General features: G+C 37.8%; 2 protein-coding genes across 14 annotated transcripts in view; one reads left to right on the top strand and one right to left on the bottom strand.

Annotated features, from left to right (window-relative positions):
• Nucleotides 1–309: 309 nt before the first annotated feature.
• On the bottom strand, nucleotides 310–7,122 carry LOC115433351 (solute carrier family 46 member 3). The gene is made up of 6 exons (XM_030154706.1): nucleotides 7,004–7,122; nucleotides 6,346–6,546; nucleotides 4,748–5,630; nucleotides 3,740–3,823; nucleotides 3,297–3,453; nucleotides 310–1,417 (listed from the first exon to the last, which is right to left on the bottom strand). The coding sequence occupies exons 2-6, from the start codon at nucleotides 6,535–6,537 to the stop codon at nucleotides 1,300–1,302; spliced, it is 1,434 nt and encodes a 477-aa protein (XP_030010566.1). The 5' UTR covers nucleotides 6,538–6,546; nucleotides 7,004–7,122; the 3' UTR covers nucleotides 310–1,299.
• A 224-nt stretch (nucleotides 7,123–7,346) lies between these two features.
• The window catches only part of synj1 (synaptojanin 1), a 28,765-nt gene continuing 16,923 nt past the window's right edge, over nucleotides 7,347–19,188 (top strand). For 9 of the 13 annotated variants that reach the window (XM_030154713.1, XM_030154722.1, XM_030154714.1 and 6 more), the window contains exons 1-12: nucleotides 7,347–7,473; nucleotides 8,403–8,560; nucleotides 8,812–8,898; nucleotides 9,312–9,579; nucleotides 10,171–10,396; nucleotides 11,140–11,223; nucleotides 12,623–12,643; nucleotides 14,376–14,437; nucleotides 16,785–16,881; nucleotides 17,502–17,677; nucleotides 17,767–17,848; nucleotides 17,951–18,103. In XM_030154713.1, coding sequence (XP_030010573.1) covers nucleotides 8,437–8,560; nucleotides 8,812–8,898; nucleotides 9,312–9,579; nucleotides 10,171–10,396; nucleotides 11,140–11,223; nucleotides 12,623–12,643; nucleotides 14,376–14,437; nucleotides 16,785–16,881; nucleotides 17,502–17,677; nucleotides 17,767–17,848; nucleotides 17,951–18,103 — 1,380 coding nt within the window. In that variant the 5' untranslated portion in view covers nucleotides 7,347–7,473; nucleotides 8,403–8,436. The remainder of the gene's footprint in view (nucleotides 7,474–8,402; nucleotides 8,561–8,811; nucleotides 8,899–9,311; nucleotides 9,580–10,170; nucleotides 10,397–11,139; nucleotides 11,224–12,622; nucleotides 12,644–14,375; nucleotides 14,438–16,784; nucleotides 16,882–17,501; nucleotides 17,678–17,766; nucleotides 17,849–17,950; nucleotides 18,104–19,188) is intronic. The other 4 variants (XM_030154717.1, XM_030154718.1, XM_030154724.1 and 1 more) reach the window with 1 other exon arrangement.

The following is a 19,188-nucleotide window of genomic DNA, read 5'->3' as shown; positions in this document are numbered from 1 at the left end:
TTTCTGATGACCATTCATCATCCGTATGACACACACTATTTGCATGCTCAAAGACTAGAATCTCACTTTTCTCCCAGAGACAGGGCGAGTCTAAGAAAAATACCTCCGCATAGATCCATGTGCACGCTAACACCCCTTCTCTGTAAAAGGACAAAGACAGGAGGTGGGAAGTGGAAAATTCAGGACAGGAAAATAAAACAACTTTGGACTGGAAAGCAAAAGAAACTGTTAAGTTTAAATGATGAAGTGTTTGGGGCATGTATTCATGGAAACAAGGTTGTTTTTGTTTTTTTTTAGCTTACTTTAATCAAAAAAAAATCACAACCACAATTTTTTTTTTTTTTTTTTTTTTTTACATATTAATAGATCTTTAGCTTATAGATGGGATATTTCCATTATTTAGGCACAAAATAAGAGTTTTCTTGTTTTGGAGAACATAATGAAGGTCTAATTTGTGTCAAAAGTCCCTTTGTTACCTGTGGAAAAGCAATGACATACTGGCAATTAAATTAGACCAATAGACCTATGGCTAAAGATATTTTAGTTCAGTGTGAAGCATGTGTGACACCTAGTGGCCAGCATGAAAAGTACAGGGTTCTTCTGTTATTTAAATGAGTAAAACACCATTTCAAAGACAGAACATGAAACTCCTTTGAGGTTTGTGTGAAAAACCTTAAATCGTAACTTGGTGTCATTTGATCAACTGCTGTTTCCCATTTGTATTCTGATCATTTGTTGGACGTAAACAAAAACCTTATTTCTTACAAAAAAACTCCCCAGTGGTTTTCTTGAGAATACACTTGGGCTTCACTTTTCATACTTAAAAATAAGTGCATATCACTGCATATTTGGTTTCTTACTTGATATGAGAGCATGTGAAAGAGCAACAAACACAGATCATTAAGAAAGATATATACAGAGAAAAAAGAAAATAATTCATATCACACAGTATACAAAAACCCCTAATATTCCTTTGAGCATATTAGTACATTATGTCACAGTAAAGGCGCTCTGAGGTACGTCTGTATAAAAATGCATCTATATTTCCAAATTAAAGATATTTAAAGTTTATCAAAGTTTAAACATATCCCTTTACTAAAACAGTCCAAAAACTTCAATTAGAATCAGTTTCCCTTAATTCTAATAGAGAAATATTTCTGTAACCTGCATTATTTACTTGCTACAATGAAAGCCTGAAAACAAGAGTCACTGAGGTATTTTTGGGAATGGTAATTCAAACTGAATGACTAAAGAAAGCTTTAACAAAGTGCTGGCTAGTTTTGGCAGTGCCTGTGTGGTTCAGATCAAAAGACGTCCGTTGTCATTCTGATCTTCAGCAAGCTTCTCCTCTCCTGAGTTCGGCGGCTCTGACTCTTCGACCTCTGTGGAAACATCCAGTCCTATTACACCCAACACCCTGAAACATAGAAAACAGATGGAAGAGAGGGAAACAAAAAACAGATTCAGTTTCATCTCAACCAACAACAACTAAACAATAGCTTTTTTTAAAAAAAATATATAACTATGTGAGCTTTCCTTCGGGTTGGACTTTCCTATGTGTTTTTCAAAACATACACACACTAAACAAAACACTAAAACATATATTTTGAAGCAGTTTGTCAAAGTCTAAGGCAAATTTATTGTTCTAATGTACCATTAATGTCAAATTAAATGTAACAGTGTATTTTCCCTAAATCAAAAAGGTAAAATAAACATGAAAATTATTAAAAGTATTAAAAAATAATAACAACATCTAAAATTGCTTGAGCATACATATTCAGTGGAATGACACTTTTACTTGAGCATCTTTAAAAGGTAGCTAAATGCACCATTGCATTAGCCAGGCTTTACAATACAGTCATGGAAAAAATTATTAGACCACCCCATGTTTTCTTCAATTTCTTGTTCATTTTAATGCCTGGTACAACTAAAGGTACATTTGTTTGGACAAATATAATGATAACAATAAAAATAGCTCATAAGAGTTTAATTTCAGAGCTGATATCTAACCATTTTCCATATTTTCTTGATAATAACCAAAATCACTTCAGTTCTTACATCAATAACTATGGCATTGTACTGCCAAAAACAGTGCTTTTAGGCATTCCATGTTTTCTTTTCTGTCTGTTTTAGTCACCCCAGATAGCAAAGAGACACTGGGACGGATCTGGAACAGAATCGCTGACCGACTCGGCCTGAAACCGCTTGGCAGATCCGTCCCAGTGTCCAAACGCCAAAGGCCAAAACAGATACTGCTCCGCAAAACGAATCTTCTACAGAAATGGTCCAGCTCTGGCCCAGCTCCGTACATACATGCGCACACACACGCGCGCGCGCACACACACATACTGGAGTTAGTGCTAGATTGCATAACTATTGTTTTTGATGACTTTTGATGGTCTAATAATTTTTTCAGCAACAGTACATTAGCAAAAGAAAAGCTTTGGATCCAACTGCTTGGTGAAACTCTTTAACATAGGTAGTGTACAAGCAAAGGCAGTTGGAAGAAAAAGTGCTGAAGCAATAAACTTCTTTTGTAACATCCCATATGTAACAGATGAGGCGGAGCATGTGACTCCACTGAATATTATGTTTCATGCTACTTCAAACAGACTGACTCAGCACCACTACTTTGTCAAGTCAGGCGAATAAAAAATGTTAAGAGTCACTGTGCATCAGTGTACTCAGATAAGGATTATGTACTACAACTCTAACCAAGCTCCAGTATTGTGTATTGTTGTGTATTATTCAAAATACAAAGACAAAAATTGTGCGATTTATATTATTTTATAAAAAGCAAACCCATTTGTTGGGGAAGCTGAATGTAATGCTTTAAGAAAGCAGAACTGAGTGTTCTCATCTTCTTGGTACTTCAATAAGCCACATTTCTTTTTTTGTTCAGCAAACTTAGTCAGCACTTTCATAGAAAAAAAGATATTAATAGTTTGTAATGCAACCTGACCTTTAGAGTACAGCTCTAGAATTGAAGCATATCTACGTACATAGCATATTAAAATGGAGACCAGTTGGAATCTGAAAATTTAGCATTTTCAAAAACAGACTGCAAGTATGACAACCATTGGGGCATTTATATGTATTGTATGTATGTAGATACCTCTGTTTTTATGTATAAACACTTTATACGTAGTGTACATAGAGTTTCTTATTTAACTTTTTCTTACATATTTTATTTATTTGTACTAGACAGACAACTGCCAGCAGAGAGTTCCTTGTATGCGTTTACATACTTGGTGAATAGAGCTCATTCTGATGCACTATTATCTGTACTGGCTTACCCTAGAAATGTCAGTGGGATTGCAAAGAGTCCTGCAGCCAACAAGAAAATAAATCCAGGAAACCATGTCACTGTAGCAGCATAGACACTGTTAAAGACAGCAACTGCCACACTGCTGGTTAAACTATCCAGACAGGAAACACAGGCAAACAGCGCTCCTGGAAAAAAAACAGACACAAGAAAACAATTTAGAATGAGTTATAAATTAAGGTAACTCAGACAGTACAGGCTACAAATAGAAGTGCAATTTTTACTCAACAATGACTAACAAAACCAGAGTTTTATTTCAAGTGCACTTGTTACTCTGAGCCAGTGAATCTCTAAGTGCTTTGTACTGAAGTGCACTTCAAGATTGCTGAACAGGCAAAGTCTCGGTGGACTCCGACTCTACAAACATGGGGAAAAAAACAGTTATTTGTGCTTGTACGGCCCTGAACCACTTACCCTGTTCAGACTTTGAAACAATCTTTGACATCATGGAGCGCAGGACAGGGAAAGGCATGATAGTGAAGAGCATTGGTATTCTTGCTATAGTGAAAAAAAATAATAGAGGACAGACATTGATTAACAAAACAATATGCATGAAACACAATGTGACATAGTGATAAAAAAATGCAGTGACAGTACTTTTATTATCAGTGTACAGTAGATTATAAGATCCAGAATAAAGCCCAAATATTAATATTTAGGACTAAAATTGGTAGATTTTGTAAATATGTAAATGGTGCAGCATGTCTATGTTCGATTATGTAATTTAGACCATAATGTAATATTTTACAACTTATTTTCATTAGCATTATTTTTACACACATATTACTTGAAACATTTATTCATAGATAGCCAATTGGATTTCAATCAACTACAGGGGTTGGACAAAATAATGGAAACACCTTAAAAAATCAACAAAATATAAGTTAATATGGTGTAGGTTGCCTTTTGCGGCAATTACAGCCTCAATTCTCCGAGGTATTGATTCATACAACTTGTGAATTGTTTCCAAAGGAATTTTAAGCCGTTCTTCAGTTAGAATACCCTCCAACTCTTTTAGAGACGATGGCGGTGGAAATCGACGTCTTACTTGAATCTCTAAAACTGACCATAAATGCTCAATAATGTTGAGGTCTGGGGACTGTGCCGGCCATACGAGATGCTCAACTTCATTAGAATGTTCCTCATGCCATTCTTTAACAATTCTAGCTGTATGGATTGGGGCATTATCATCTTGAGGTGAAGGTGTTTCCATTATTTTGTCCAACCCCTGTACATGCAATACAGAAAATTATCTAAAATGAATCTCATCACTGTTGATATTTTCTAACAAATGGGCAAAATGAAGGATATTCGTGAGTGCTATTAATCAAGGCTTGGGCCATAAATTAATCATGGTTGAAATACATCAGATCTTATAAGCATTAGTTTAAACAGTACAGATGTAGTGAATGTTTTTCTCACCTAAAAACATCAGTAGAGTGGTGTTAGCAAAAGCTACCAGGACCATGCCTGATGCACAAGACAGAATTCCCACAAGGACGATGACGAGCTGTGGCATACCACAGTACATGAATGCTGACAACCCCAGGAAACTGGTCAGGAACGCAATGGTGGATAGTGCTGAGCCGTAACCAATCAAAATCTCAGACCAACACAGGGGTTCATTGAGCTCATAAAGCGTCACTATGGATAGGCCACCAAATTCAGCAAATGCAAAGGTGATGAATGTGAGAATAAGTAGAACCAAAACAGTTCTACTCTTGCTACTGGCCCTTTCAAACAGGTGATAGACTCCATAAAACATCTGTTTTAAAGCTGAGCCCTGGGGAGCCCCGTCCAGGATAATGGCATCAGTGGGAGCCTTCTTCACAGTTTCCTCTAGGATAAAAATTACATAAAGTAAAACCAAACACTGACACAAAGCAGAGGTCAGCAAAGGCCAGTTAAATCCTGCAGCTCTCAGGAAATAGCCTGTTGATAAGGATGCTATCCCTGCTAACAGGCCAATAATCATATCCAGTCCAGCCATGCGCAGCGTCTTCTGTCGATCAGTCTCACACAGGTCTGCTATATAGGCGAAGCAGCCTCCCAGAAAAGTACCCAAGCCCCCACACAGAGAACTGAGAAGTGAGGCGCCAATGAGCAAATAAACATTCAGCTCAAAGTAGGAAATTGTCAGGAAGGATGTGGTGTAGATCAATGTGCCAATCAAGGGCATGAGGATGGTAATCTTGCGCCCGCCACGGTCACTATATGCCACCAGCATGATGGTGACAACCAGAGAAGGTATTGTGGAAAAGAGGTCTGTGTAAAGGGAGAAGAGAGATGCCTGCCTCTGCACTTCCTGGAAACACAGAAAGACAGAACATGACTAAATATACATGTTTAAATATGATTAACAGTGCACCTGCAGCAGAACAAGGTTAAGGTGGAAAAAAATTACCAACTGTGACTAAGTTGTTTTGCTCAAGGAAAAAGGAAGTGCATCGTTTTCTGTGCCGTAACAGGTGTAGGGGAGGGAATTAGATACATGCATGTTTTCCCTGGTGGCTTTCACTTCTGTTTACTCAAGCTTACTCTTAAAAAGTAACCAATAGCCAGTAATCAGTAGCCAGTTCTCTAAAGCAAAAATAATACTTAAACAAATCATACTTTACATGCTAATGTGTCCCGAGACAGAGAAAAGTAAACATTTTGGCTTTTTTTCACTCAATAACTGAGAATAATTGTCTTGATTGTAAACAGTATGATGCAACAATATCTTCTATTTTTTTATGGAATGTCCCTTGCAGTAGATAGCATTTTTGTTTTGTTGTTTCAGTAAAGCTATTATCCCCAACAGAGGACAAAAATGCATTGATGGGTCTCAAGAGAATACATTTTTAAATAGTTAGTGACTTGGGTCAGTTACAGGAGATGATGGAAGTAAATTTAGTAGTAATATGTAAAAAGAGTCCAGACAACAAATGCAAATCTTTCATCAAAAATACTCAATTCATCTTGGATTAACTCAACCATACAGCACTTTCTTCCTGCACCTAGTCACTTTTATAACTAACCTCATGATAGCTCGAGTGGTTGGTGCTGTTGCTTGGTGTACACCTGGAGGTATTGTCAGATGCTGGGTAGGTGGTGTTTGTCAGCTCCTGCCAGAGCCTTCGGTACACATACTGCTGCACCAGGGGATAGATGAGAAAGGCGGAGAAAGCATAAAGGCCAACCACAGGCTCCACAAGGAAGAGTCCCTTCATTTTGTATTCCTGCAATATTACATGGAGAAAAAAAGATAATAAAAAGACATTATAGTTGGATCTTTTAAGACAGTGGAATCAAAAATACAATTAATAATACATTTATTTCTTACTGTAACCTTGAGCAATGTAACTAAGCTCCTGGGAACAAGACAGATGGAAACAACATCTACAGCCCTCCTTTTTAAATAGTGCAAAATGCTAGTCATGTCAACATTTCTTTGTGGAATGATCGATCGCATTTGTTTGGTTATTCTTACAATTCGATCATTTCAAGACAAGTTTGGACAACATTATCGACTGCAGTGTCTTAGTTTGACATTCAACGTGTCACCGTTAGATAACCCTGCATTACACCTTCTGTTTTCATAAACACGCTCCACAAACTATGTGACAGTAACAGAGACATTAGCTTGGTCTCACTGTGCGACTCGACATGCAAATAAAAGCGAGAAAGATTACCTACCTGTTAAAAAGTCGCTAGCATCACATTGTAATCTCTAAAGAACAGTTTGTCCCATATTTTTAATTAGAGATTCGCGTCCAGGCTGTCTTATGTGTTGAGATGCAGTGCAGTGTCATGCTAATGCCCCGCCCCTTGTAACACATGATTGGAACATGATATGCCAGGTGCCCATCTATTGGATAGAACATTCTGTCAGTCATTAGTCAAAGTGGACGAGATCAACTTTCCCCCTCTTGTGTCCGACTGTTTATGATTTTTCTAAAATAAAGTGTTTTGGATTAAAGTGGACGCTTTTTTACGTGTAAAAAGTCAATGTATTATTTTAAAAAATTAAACGAACGCTTGTATCGCTCGATATACCACGGTAACGTAGAGTACGTGCTTTGCGTCGGAATGTACCATTTTACCTTCGCACCGGGAAGGATTTTGTTGTGACAGGCAGCGAAGTAAGATCCCGGCGGCGGAGGACGGTAAGGCGAAATACAATATCCCTCCTCTATCTAATTGACGTCTTAAATTGTTTTTTAAAGACCATAGTTTTCATCGCATAGATGTTCGGCTTTATATGCTTTAGCTCGGTAAATAACTCAAACTTAAGTATCCCTTAATGACAGCTTACCATCCCGAGGATTCAGGTAACGTTAGTACCACCATCAAAATACCCTTTGAAAGCTAACGAGTCTTAACAATCCCTGTGATTAATTAACTCCACACCATAAGCTAGCGTTGCAACAAGAGTGACTAAAAATCAGGCTGGTTTTGCTTTATTGTATTGTTTATTTCATTCCCCGTGGTACCAAGCAGTTACACAAAATGTAGCTTACAGCTAGCTGGTGGATTAATGTTAGCGTTAGCGTTGCCTGCTGCAGTTGCATTATAAGTCGTGACTGGCCGTTCAGGGATGGATGATACCTCAGTACCCTGGCCTAAACGGCCTAAACCACTCAGAGCTACCTGTAATATCAAATTAGATAGCTATATATATGGGTCTGGCTTGGCTACAGATTCCGTAACGGATAGTATATTAAGTGTGATTTCGCAAGATACCCACTTGCGCGAAATATCCGTTGCCTAATATGATAATATCCGATAAGGAGTTCATTAGTAATCAAAACTAGTAATAATAATAATCTTATCTCCTAGTTTTGATACAGTGTCTTCTGAAGTTTTGACGTGTATTGCAGTTCATACATTAGGCCCATCATAATCCACTTGCTTTGAAACCATTACTGTAAATGTCTACTCATATGGTACAGTCAGATCAGCTCTCCTTGAGTAGTATATCAATACAGCATTATATTCTTGTAATTATCAAATGACAGATGTGATTACAAATTGCACATTTGTGTGTGATGAATGATGCTGAAAAGTGCTTTCTTGATTTTCTCTTTTATTCCAGGTCACAACATAGGTTATTTTATCTTGGATCGACAATGGCCTTCAGCAAAGGTTATCGCATTTACCACAAGTTGGACCCACCCCCCTACAGTGTCATAGTAGAAACCAGGACCAGAGAAGAATGCCTGATGTTTGAATCAGGGGCTGTTGCTGTTTTGTGTAAGACCTTTTGATTAATAGCACTATAATGATGAATGCTTTGTATACTCAACAATATTGCATCCTGGAAAGAAATGATGCAAAAATAGTACAGCTCCAGTAGAACTATATTACATCCCTGATTATCAAATAATGACTGTCATTTTATGTTGTGCCAAGGTCACTAAAGTTGGCTACATTGACCATGATATTTGAGGAAAAGCAATAAACAGCATTATTGTGACATTGTGTTGCTTTTATTTGTGTTCTAGCTGCAGCAGAAAAGGAGGCAATTAAAAACACATACACCAGGATTGTTGATGCTTATGGGATTCTGGGTGTGCTCCGCCTAAACCTGGGTAGGTTATAAAAATTAATTCACAACTTATTGTACTTTGTTTTTGAAGTTTCTCAGAAACTGTCCATGTACTGGACTGAAGTTCCTCTTGTTTGTGGCTCTGTTGCTGCTTACTTATAAGCTGCTTTATCTTGTCCTCTACATGACCTTGACAGATTCTGTTATCACAACAAAGGGATTGCTTTGTTAAAGATTAAACATTAGTCTTAGATTGACTGATGATTTCCTAAAAGTAGTGGCATGGAAGTTTAGTTAACAGTTTCTCACCTAGCCTCTTGTTTTTATGTATCCTCTCATAATTAAATGCATCCTCTTTATTGCCACACCTTTTTTTCCTTCCTGTTCTCTGTATAATTATACCATGTATAATTTCTCGATGCTCATATGTACATTTTCTCCACCTTTCTTCTGCAGGAGACTCCATGCTTCACAGCTTGGTAGTAGTTACAGGATGCAGCTCAGTGGGGAAGGTCCAGGATTCAGAGGTCTTTAGAGTCACACAAACAGACTTTATATCGCTGAAGAATGATCCAGGAGATGAGGACCGGATCTCTGAGGTGCGAAAGGTCCTTAACTCAGGGCATTTCTATTTTGCCTGGTCTGCCACTGGAATTAGCATGGACCTGAGTCTCAATGCACATCGCCGGATCCTAGAAGACACTACAGACAACCGCTTCTTCTGGTAAATGCATTAAATTAATTCATTATCGATGTCTAAACTCCATTTATAGGGACTCAGAATTAGTTAATATACATAATCAAGTGTACACCTGTATAATCTAATCAAAGTCGGCATCTCACAGTTTTCGTGATAGACTAATTGGCTGTTGATTTTGAAGATTAAGATGTCTTTGATCAAGTAGATAGAAAATAATGTCTGAAGACAGGTTCTAGTGTTCCTCAGTGATATTCTGTCTATATGTTAATATTCATCACTATTGGCAGGCCATACATATTTGGTTGCTTCAGTTGTAGTCCTCCTATTCAAGCTTATACAAGTATACAATCAGATTTTAAATATGTTTAGTATACCTCAAAATTAATTAAAAATCCCTATTTTTTTTAAAATTACTAACCAGTTCAGCTCAAAATACCACATGTGGTTTTTAAAATATTTGAAGTATTATATATGAAAATTAAGTACAGGATCTGCAATCAGCATGGTCTCCCATTTGGGACAAAATTGTTATTTGTGATTTGGAAACAAGGTGTAAGTTGTCATGTGCCCACTGGCTCCACTCATCTACTGTTTAATGTGTTTATGAACCAATAGGAACCAATCACTGCACCTGCACCTGAAACACTACGGAGTAAACTGTGATGACTGGTTGCTCAGGCTGATGTGTGGTGGAGTTGAGGTCAGGACCATCTACGCAGGCCACAAACAGGCCAAGGCCTGCATCTTTTCCCGCCTCAGCTCAGAAAGAGCCGGCACACGATTCAACGTCAGGGGAACAAATGATGATGGGCAGGTGGCCAACTTTGTGGAGACTGAACAGGTGAATCTAATATCTGAGAGTTTCATTCATCTTGATTTACAATCTCTCTATAGGTTGGTGTTTGAAAAATGTTTGATCCAGCAGATGCATGAGATTCGTTTGATGAACAGTCATATCCTCACAAGCACAAAGCTGTGGGCAGTCATGCAAAAAGCTGTAATATGCTTATAACATCTTTGCATACTGCACACATGCAAATCTGCCTGTATGAACTTGGCTACTTCTGTTTATGTTAAGGCTGTTAATCTGATGATCATACATCATTTTGTTGTGAACCTTGTTGAATTTAGAGGCCAAACATTTCCATGTCAAAACATGCAAATGCATTTTGACTGTTTTTATAATTTCATAAAGCTACCCTTTGAATGCTGACTTGAATTACTACAATTACAATATAACAACACCAACATCAACAACAGTGCAATTTATTGTCTCACTGAAAATCGCAGAAAAGTCAGTGAATGCCTCTCCACACTGCTTCTGAGACTCTCCTTCCTTTTTGGTATTCTGACCAGAGGTCAGCCATACAAATAAGCTAGTAATAATGTGTTTATACACTACTAGAGGTGTTTCCCCTCCCTTTCACACAGAGAGGAACAACCATTTGTTAGTTCTTTTTGGTTTTCATTATGTTTCTGCATTGTCCACCCCATTTAGATTCTTTCAGTTCTTAAATACACAGTTTTCAGGAATACTTCTGTATTTCTAATGAGCTAAACAAAGCTTTTTCTTTCCTCTAACAGGTTATTTTCTTGGATGATAAAGTCTCGTCCTTCATACAAATCCGTGGGTCCATTCCACTTTTCTGGGAACAGCCAGGAATTCAGGTAATGAAAGTAAACTCCCTGAAATGAATGTTCAGGAAGTGTGTTAATTTGGTGATGTGTCTTATGAATTTCAGTGTTTGTGTAGAAAAAAAAAGAAACTGCTAAAACTCTGTAGTTAGTCTCCTCAAAATCCATGTAAAGGTCTGGCAATTGAAATTAATCAATTTTATTATAACTTATCTCATACAAAATATAAAATTCTAAGCAATGTACATGCATATTCTCAAGGTACATACCACTGGATGTCAAATATCTAGTCTATTTTAACATATTTTGTCCGTGCTGTGTTTAGAAAAAGTCTATTAAGGGTGTTTTGTTGCAACTGAATGAGAGTCGGCACCCTAATGGACTGGATGAGAACCCCCATCTGGTATAATCAATTTCAATTCTCCAAATGTGCATTTCCCTTTTTGGCTCTGCTGGTATTGGTGCTATCTTGTACCGTGTTTCCACTACGTGGAACTGGTTCGACTTGACTCGACTTGGCTCGACTCGGGTACCAGGTCCTATTCCTGGAGACCATTTCCATTACAGGATACTACCAACTTTAGAGTACCTGGACGTCATAGCAATGCAGCGCATTATTTCCGTGTCATCTGCTCAGAGAGTTGCTGATAAACTCGCTCGTTGTGTGTTGTCTTGTCAAGCTCATGCTGAATTTTTACATCTGAATCTTCACGACCGACCATGGTGTAGTTTTGCGGGCTGTCATCGTGTGGATTAACCTACTGCTATATTTACTGTAAACTTCCGCATCTTTTTTTTTTTTAATAAAACGATGGGTCAGCGCTCGGCGGAGGTGATACCAAAAAACTAGTACTGGGTACCAGATTCCAGATCCTTTTTTGTAATGGAAATATAAAAAAGGCAGAGTCGAGTCTGGTCGAGCTGGTACCACGTAGTGGAAACGTGGCATTATTGCGTATAGGACTGTCTGTGCAATGTCATAGGTCAACCACAACACTTTCCATCTACGAGGGCCGTTCAATAAGTTCATGGCCTCACCCAGAACAGAACAACACAGACTGATAATTTATATTTTATTTTTCAACATAATCTCCATTTACAGCAATGCACTTGCTCCATCGATGTTCAAGCATCACTATCCCATCACGAAAGAATGTAACATCCTGTATTATAACAACCAGTATTTCTGGGTGAGGCCATGAACTTATTGAACGGCCCTCGTATGTATATTGCTGTTACAATACTCATCCCAGTATCCTGGAAATTTACAGCAGGAATTAGGGCCGCCCTCAATTGCAACACCATAAATAATGTTACTGGGATTTTCCTGCCCTTGTCCTGACATTGCACAGACTGGTGGATTGAATCAGATGTGGGGGACATTATTTATAGTTGTAGCAGTTGGTAAAGGGCATTTTTCTGTTTTCCTCAGCTCCCAGACATCTTTGGTCAGGTGAGAGCCTGGTCTGAAAACACCCCCCAACCACTTGTCACTCACTTGGTCTGATGCTGCTTAGGCTACTGGATGGCTATTAATTGATAAATATGGTAGAATGAGATGTTTAAGTGTCAAAGGAACCAAGAACATATCAGGTCACCTTTACTTTGGTTTGCTCCAAACATAGGATGGTGGGATTGGGGTTGTTTTCAGACAAAACTGTAGTCCTCCTGCTTTACAGCATTGCTTTAGCTGTTAGCCCCTTCGACCAGTTGTGGCTTTGTAGGCTTCCTTTCTCCTCACCATACTCTAAACCATTCCCTGAGCAGGGTAGCTGCAGTTTTGTCCAGAAGAGGAATTACAGAGCAGTGCAGCATTAGTGAATATATTTGATCATAGTTTTTGAGCGATATTGTAGTGTAGTATCATGAAATACCACAGGGAAATCAGTTAAGTTGTAGGGCTTCTCTATGTTTGTTAATTAGCTCTTAGATTCTTGGTTGATGACACATTTGCCCTCATTTTTATGGTTATTTGTGTAAATGTAGCATCAGTAGGAAAACATGTTATTTGGAAGTGATCACATCTCGCGTTAATCATATTGTTTTCTTTAAAAGTTATTATCATAGTCCTACTTACAGCAATCCTGCATGGCAGCACTTATCTCTGTTTTTCACTGATATAGGGAAGTATAGACAAAAACTATTGACGTGTAAGTTTTGTTGAAGGTAAAATGGGTTAACTTTTAGCCGGAGGAGGTGAATGTAAGTAGGTTTTGGGCTTAGGTATGCTCCTGTAACCTGAGTCCTGTCAGATGCCATCTCAGGAAGTTATTAATTATGCATTGCATAGACTTGCAACAGTAGAGAGAGGAACGAGTGACAAAATGGCAGTAGCTTGGTGCAAAATGTCTAGTCTTGCCAAACACAGGCCTGCTAACATCTGATCATAGACACACTCAAAGAAATGAGTCAACGAAAGGGGAGAGACAATGTGAAAAAACTGGAGTTGTTGGAAAGGAGGAGAAAGACCCTACAAGGACAAAAGGGACAAGGAAGGTGATGGTTGACTTGCACTCTGGGGACGCATTATCATCTCCAGAGCAGAGCAGTAGGGTGTTAGGGAGTAACTGGTTAGTACAAGAATGTGTGTGTTGAGGAATGTACAGAGTGTCATGCAAATAGAATAGGACAAGGCATTCTTTTATTGCATTTAAATCCTACTACAGGAGGAAAGGAAGATTAATGAAACTGGGAAAATGTGTATCCAAAGGGAGAGATGAACCAGGGAACAAGTGGAAACTTGTCTTGCTGATCCTGTGTTAGCTGCTCTGATGCCATTCTTTATTTCTCTGTGAAGCTCCTGTGGGTTTATAGTGATTCATTGTACTGTCAGAATAAAAGAATGGAGGAAAAATAGTGACACACGGTAGGGAAGTAATTATGAATGACCTGAAGACATTGTAAAGACCTCAAATTAAGGTTTCTTAGCTGCTCACTGTTGTCTGTACGACCAAATCTTCCTTCGCTGTCCCTGTGTTGAAATTTGTCCTGCGCCATTTTTTGCCACTATAAAGGTCTTACTTCCACAGTTCAAACTTTGTCCTGAAGTTCTGTCCTAAATCCATTCTTCACCAGGTTTCCTGGCCATCTGCAATATGTGTTTTGGTTTTGTTCCATTTAGTTTGTTCCAAAGGACACTGTAATTTGCATCTTCTTTGTCTTCTTTGGCTGTCTGTGCCCTATAGGTTGGCTCTCATCGTGTCAAACTTTCTAGAGGATTTGAGGCAAATGCACCAGCATTTGAAAGGTAATTAAAATCATCTTTGAAGTGTGTAAACATGTATGTGTCGCCTTGATTTCATCTGGCCTGACATAGATTGCCACTTCTCTTCGGACTTGACATTATAATGCTATGTCTCTGTTGAGTCACTGCTTGGAAAACATGCTAAAAAAAAAAAATCCTGACTCTTGAAAGAATAAATGTTAATTGAAGTGTGTCCCTGGAGTTTATTGCAGAGAACAGAATGGCAATCTCAATAACTCTAAATTTGCTATTAAGTTTAATCATGCACATTTTAAAATGAATTTTTGTACATGAATTTGAACTTTTTGTAAATACATAATATTAAACAATGTAAGTAGTTGAGCTGTACGAAAATCACAGATAAAACTATGATGAATCACCAAATCAGACGAGGCTACTGAAGCCCTATTCTGCTTGACAAAGTAAAGCTATCCATATCTAGTCACAAGTGAACACATAATTTACTTTTTTGTCTTGTCTTCCCATAGAACTTCAACAGTTTCCATTCTCATTGGGGTTTTTCAGGCCCATGAATGAACATATTACAGGTTGAAATAAAATCTACTGTACAATTTTATTCACTTAATTCTAGTAGAAACTTGTAACAAGGACTGGGTGGGATATCAATATTATTGAAATACAGTATTTGTTGTATTGAATATACATTTTATTTCATACTACCTATGTTATGTTTTAAAGTGACCAGTTTTCACAGGGGAGAATGGTGCAGCTGAACAGAAAACTCACTTTTTTCTGTCCTCTCTGTCTTATTGGTGTGTGCAAACTCAGACACATTCTGTAATACCTTTGACCTCTTTCATGAAACTGAGTCAACAACAGAGAAAAATGGCCTGTTAGTTCCTAAAAACGTGTGCATTGCTTTTTGTAACCTTTTCCTTTCTTTGACCACCGTCCTCCAAGCACAGTGTTGTGCAAATTTTACCACAAGAAAATTGCAACCACAGCAACATGTTACCACCTCAAATAACAGCCGTTTCAGTTTGAAGAGTTAGTGAAATACATCTGAACACTAAAAGACTCTTCTGATATTTACTAGTGTGACTCTGATTTCCTTGCTGGTCGCATTATCCCGTCATTCTGAGTTTTGTTTGAGCACTTTATCTTTATTCAACACCAACATAGCAGGACAGTAACAACACATCTTTACCCCAGCAGGACACATTGTACAAACACCGTCAGGCTTATATCTGTTAAACCAGAAACAATGACATATAAGTTAGCTATTTTCAGAAAAGGGAGCTGTAAATAAACACGTTAAATGCCAAACTCATACATCCAGTATGTAATAATGTAATAATATGTTTAAACTTAAATTATGCTATAGTCTTTAAATATTATTACACAATTTAATTAGCAACATTTAGGAAATACAATGTAAGATACACATTCGACTGTGCATTTGGTAACTGTCTTTTCTATTAACACAAACAATGTCCTGTTTTGGTGTTACAAATAAAATGCATATCACTGTATCACATATATATTGTATTCTATTTAACTATTTCTCTTAAGGATATCGAGATATCAGTACAGTATTTTTGCCTTATCGCTCAGCTCCAGCCTTAACTTTTAAACTGATAATATAATGATATACACTTCTGCCTCCCTCAGCAGACTAGTACCATTTTAGAATTGGTAAGGATTGTGTTTTTTGTTTAAAGACTTGGCTTTAATGGGTTGTCGCTGAGGCCTAAAACCAGGCCCCCTGGAGGAAAGATGACCCTAATCTCCATGCCACACCTTGATAATGGCATAACTGGCACCATCCTTATCTTTTTGTAGCTGCCATTTCAGTCTCAGAGCAGTCATGTTCACCAACTTCCAAGCATGAATGCAGTATAGGTTCCTTGATCTTCATAGGATTTTTAAAAAATTGGCAGAAATGGCACAATGGCAAAATAAATAAATAAAAATAACTGAGTCAAAACTAAATTTTAACCATATTTTTTCCATTTATGGTGGATTTACAGTTATATGCATTTTTTGCACCACAAAAACTAAAACACAATTGTAAAAGCATTATTTTTAATATGTTATATTAGGAACTGATGAACATAATTTAAAAAACATATTTTAAAAAATTACATCTACCTCAGACATCTGCAGACTGTCAGTTCCAGATGGTTCAGTAAAGAACATACACAGATGTTCATTTTAGTAGTAACTTGATTCAGTAGGTTACTGAAACATGTTAGTGCCTGTGGAAATTACTCAACTTTAGACATTCCTCTGTTGACATTCCTGAAGGGGTCGGTAGGAAACAAGAACACTATTATAGTAATATGTATCCCATTATCTGTTTTCTTACAACTTTGTATGTGTTCTCTAGACATTTCACTGCTCTGCGGAGGCTGTATGGGAAACAGGTGATCATCAACCTTCTTGGGAGTAAAGAAGGAGAACACATGCTCAGCAAAGCATTTCAGGTGAGAGTAACAGCTTCATATCCTCTAACATTGAAGAATTATGTTTAATCTTTTATTAAAAAGACTGACCGATACAGTATGCAATGACTGCATATATCATGTACCAAAACAGCTGCTTCTTTTATTCCCTGTGAGTGCAAACCCACACACTAGCAGTATTTAAGAATTCTTTGAGTGGGTAGATTGGCAGCACTATGACACAGGCCACATTTTCTTCTGTAATAGCGGTCAGAAAGCCACAGTCCTGTTATGAGCTCTGTATCGGGTTTGCTGTGCATGCTTTCCCAACAATCAAGATGTACAAAAGGTTGTCCACTAGGTTAGCACCAATTCATCTGTCTGGCAGAAAAAATTAAAGCTAAAAAATGTTTCGTCAATCAACCTGTCATGTCAAACCTAGCTTATAAAACACAATTTATAGTTAAAGTGGTTACAAGTCTGGAAACAGTCTTTATAATTATAATGACAAAGATTTCCTGAGACTTGGAGTAATCATGTGAATCAATAATAGAAAAGTCATACTTCGATGCAGTAGGTGGAATCATTTGTCACATCTTGATGTTTGCAAGTAGGTTAAGTTGTTGAAAAATAAACCCTCTCCTTTTCTCTGTCACTCTCAGAGTCATCTGAAGGCATCGGAGCATGCATCATTCGTAAAGATGGTGAACTTCGACTACCACCAAAATGTAAAAGGGGGCAAGGCAGACAAACTTCACAGTGTCCTGAAACCTCAGCTCAGCAAATTCACAGAGGAGTGTGGGTTCTTTTACTACTCAGGAGAGACGGGTATTACCAGGTGAGAAATGTAACTAATGTGTCGCTCAAGGCAGGAAGAGAGACACAGTTACTCTCATTTTTGCTTAACACTGTGACTCATTCATTTAGGACTCAAAGTGGGACCATCAGGACCAACTGTCTGGACTGTTTGGATAGAACCAACAGTGTTCAAGCCTTCTTTGCCCTCGAGGTTTGATACTATACAGTCTGCTTTTGTTTTATTACAAAATATGTGTTTACTTTGTCTTAGTCTGTTCCTTCTGTCTGTCTCTCTGGAACCTCTTCTCCTTAGATGCTGTCAAAGCAGCTCGAGGAAATGGGTCTGACTGAAAAACCACAGCTGGTGGCTAGGTTTCAGGAGGTTTTCCGTACCATGTGGTCTCAGAATGGAGACTCCGTTAGTAAGATCTATGCAGGCACCGGTGCACTGGACGGCAAGGCTAAGGTACACAATACAGCCACACTAAATAAACATTTCACAGTGGCACAAAGCAAAATGTTTACACTATAATGTGTATTTGAAGCTGCCTGTAATGCTGAATTGTTGGGAAGGGCACCACTGACTTCTTTAATTGGTTTTATTGCAGCTGACAAGGTCCCACTTTGATTCGATTTTTCATTTAGATTCAATATTTATTCAGTTAGAGATCTTTCAATTACAATACAAATTTAGTTTGGGTATGAAAAAGAAATAATGCTGAAAACTGTATAAGGAGACATCTAATGTGGTTTATTATTATGGTTATATCAAGAATTAACCCAAGCAGCTGTCATTATGTGGATTTTTATTTAAAATTTCTAACAAGTGCCTGTAAGGCATTTTCTAGTGTAGAAGTGACTAAACAGGTCAAAACCGAGGCTCTACTCATCAGTAACAAAAGGCAAATTTATTCTCTTAATTGTTATATATGGTTCACAGTTTTACTTAAATGATTACCCAGCCCTACACAGTTCAATGATATGCCCTGTTTTCTAAGTTTGAGCATGCTCAGAGCACAAAATGCAAAATAACTATTAAGTTAAAGCTAAAGCTTGTTTAGAAAAGTGTAATATTGGAAGTATTATGTAGTCTATAAAAGCATAAATCCTCTTACAAAATGCAGAAAAATGTTCACTGCACAGAAAAGCTAAAAATCTTTAAAGAAAAATTAGAATTAAAATATAAAAGGTAACTGCATGTGATAACAGAGCTCTGCATGACTAGATGATCACCTGTGTGTTCAGGACTGTGTGCTTCAGTTTCTTAACCCCTGTGTGCTATCTCTTTCTGCTGTCCTCTGGACTTCTCTTCCTGTGTGGTAAGTGAAAATACCCCCCGTTGGTGTCATTGTTGAGCCGTGGGTCTATTTCTGGTGCAATATTGGTTTCAGTGTCTCTGGGTTCAGTTCAGATCATGATGGAGTATGGAGTAGGTGGGAACTCTTCATTAAAGCAAATTGTATTTCCCTCGAAGAAGCCTGGCGATGTTAATGTTACCCTGACTACCCGTGAATACGAAATTGAGATTTCCCTCCTGCTCCACAGAAATAT

The sequence above is a fragment of the Sphaeramia orbicularis genome, chromosome 14 (genome assembly GCF_902148855.1).
Source record: "Sphaeramia orbicularis chromosome 14, fSphaOr1.1, whole genome shotgun sequence".
In the NCBI taxonomy this organism is placed as follows: Eukaryota; Metazoa; Chordata; class Actinopteri; order Kurtiformes; family Apogonidae; genus Sphaeramia; species Sphaeramia orbicularis.
The sequence above is the reverse complement of the archived record's forward strand: the minus strand, read 5'-3'. Positions and strand labels throughout refer to the sequence as shown.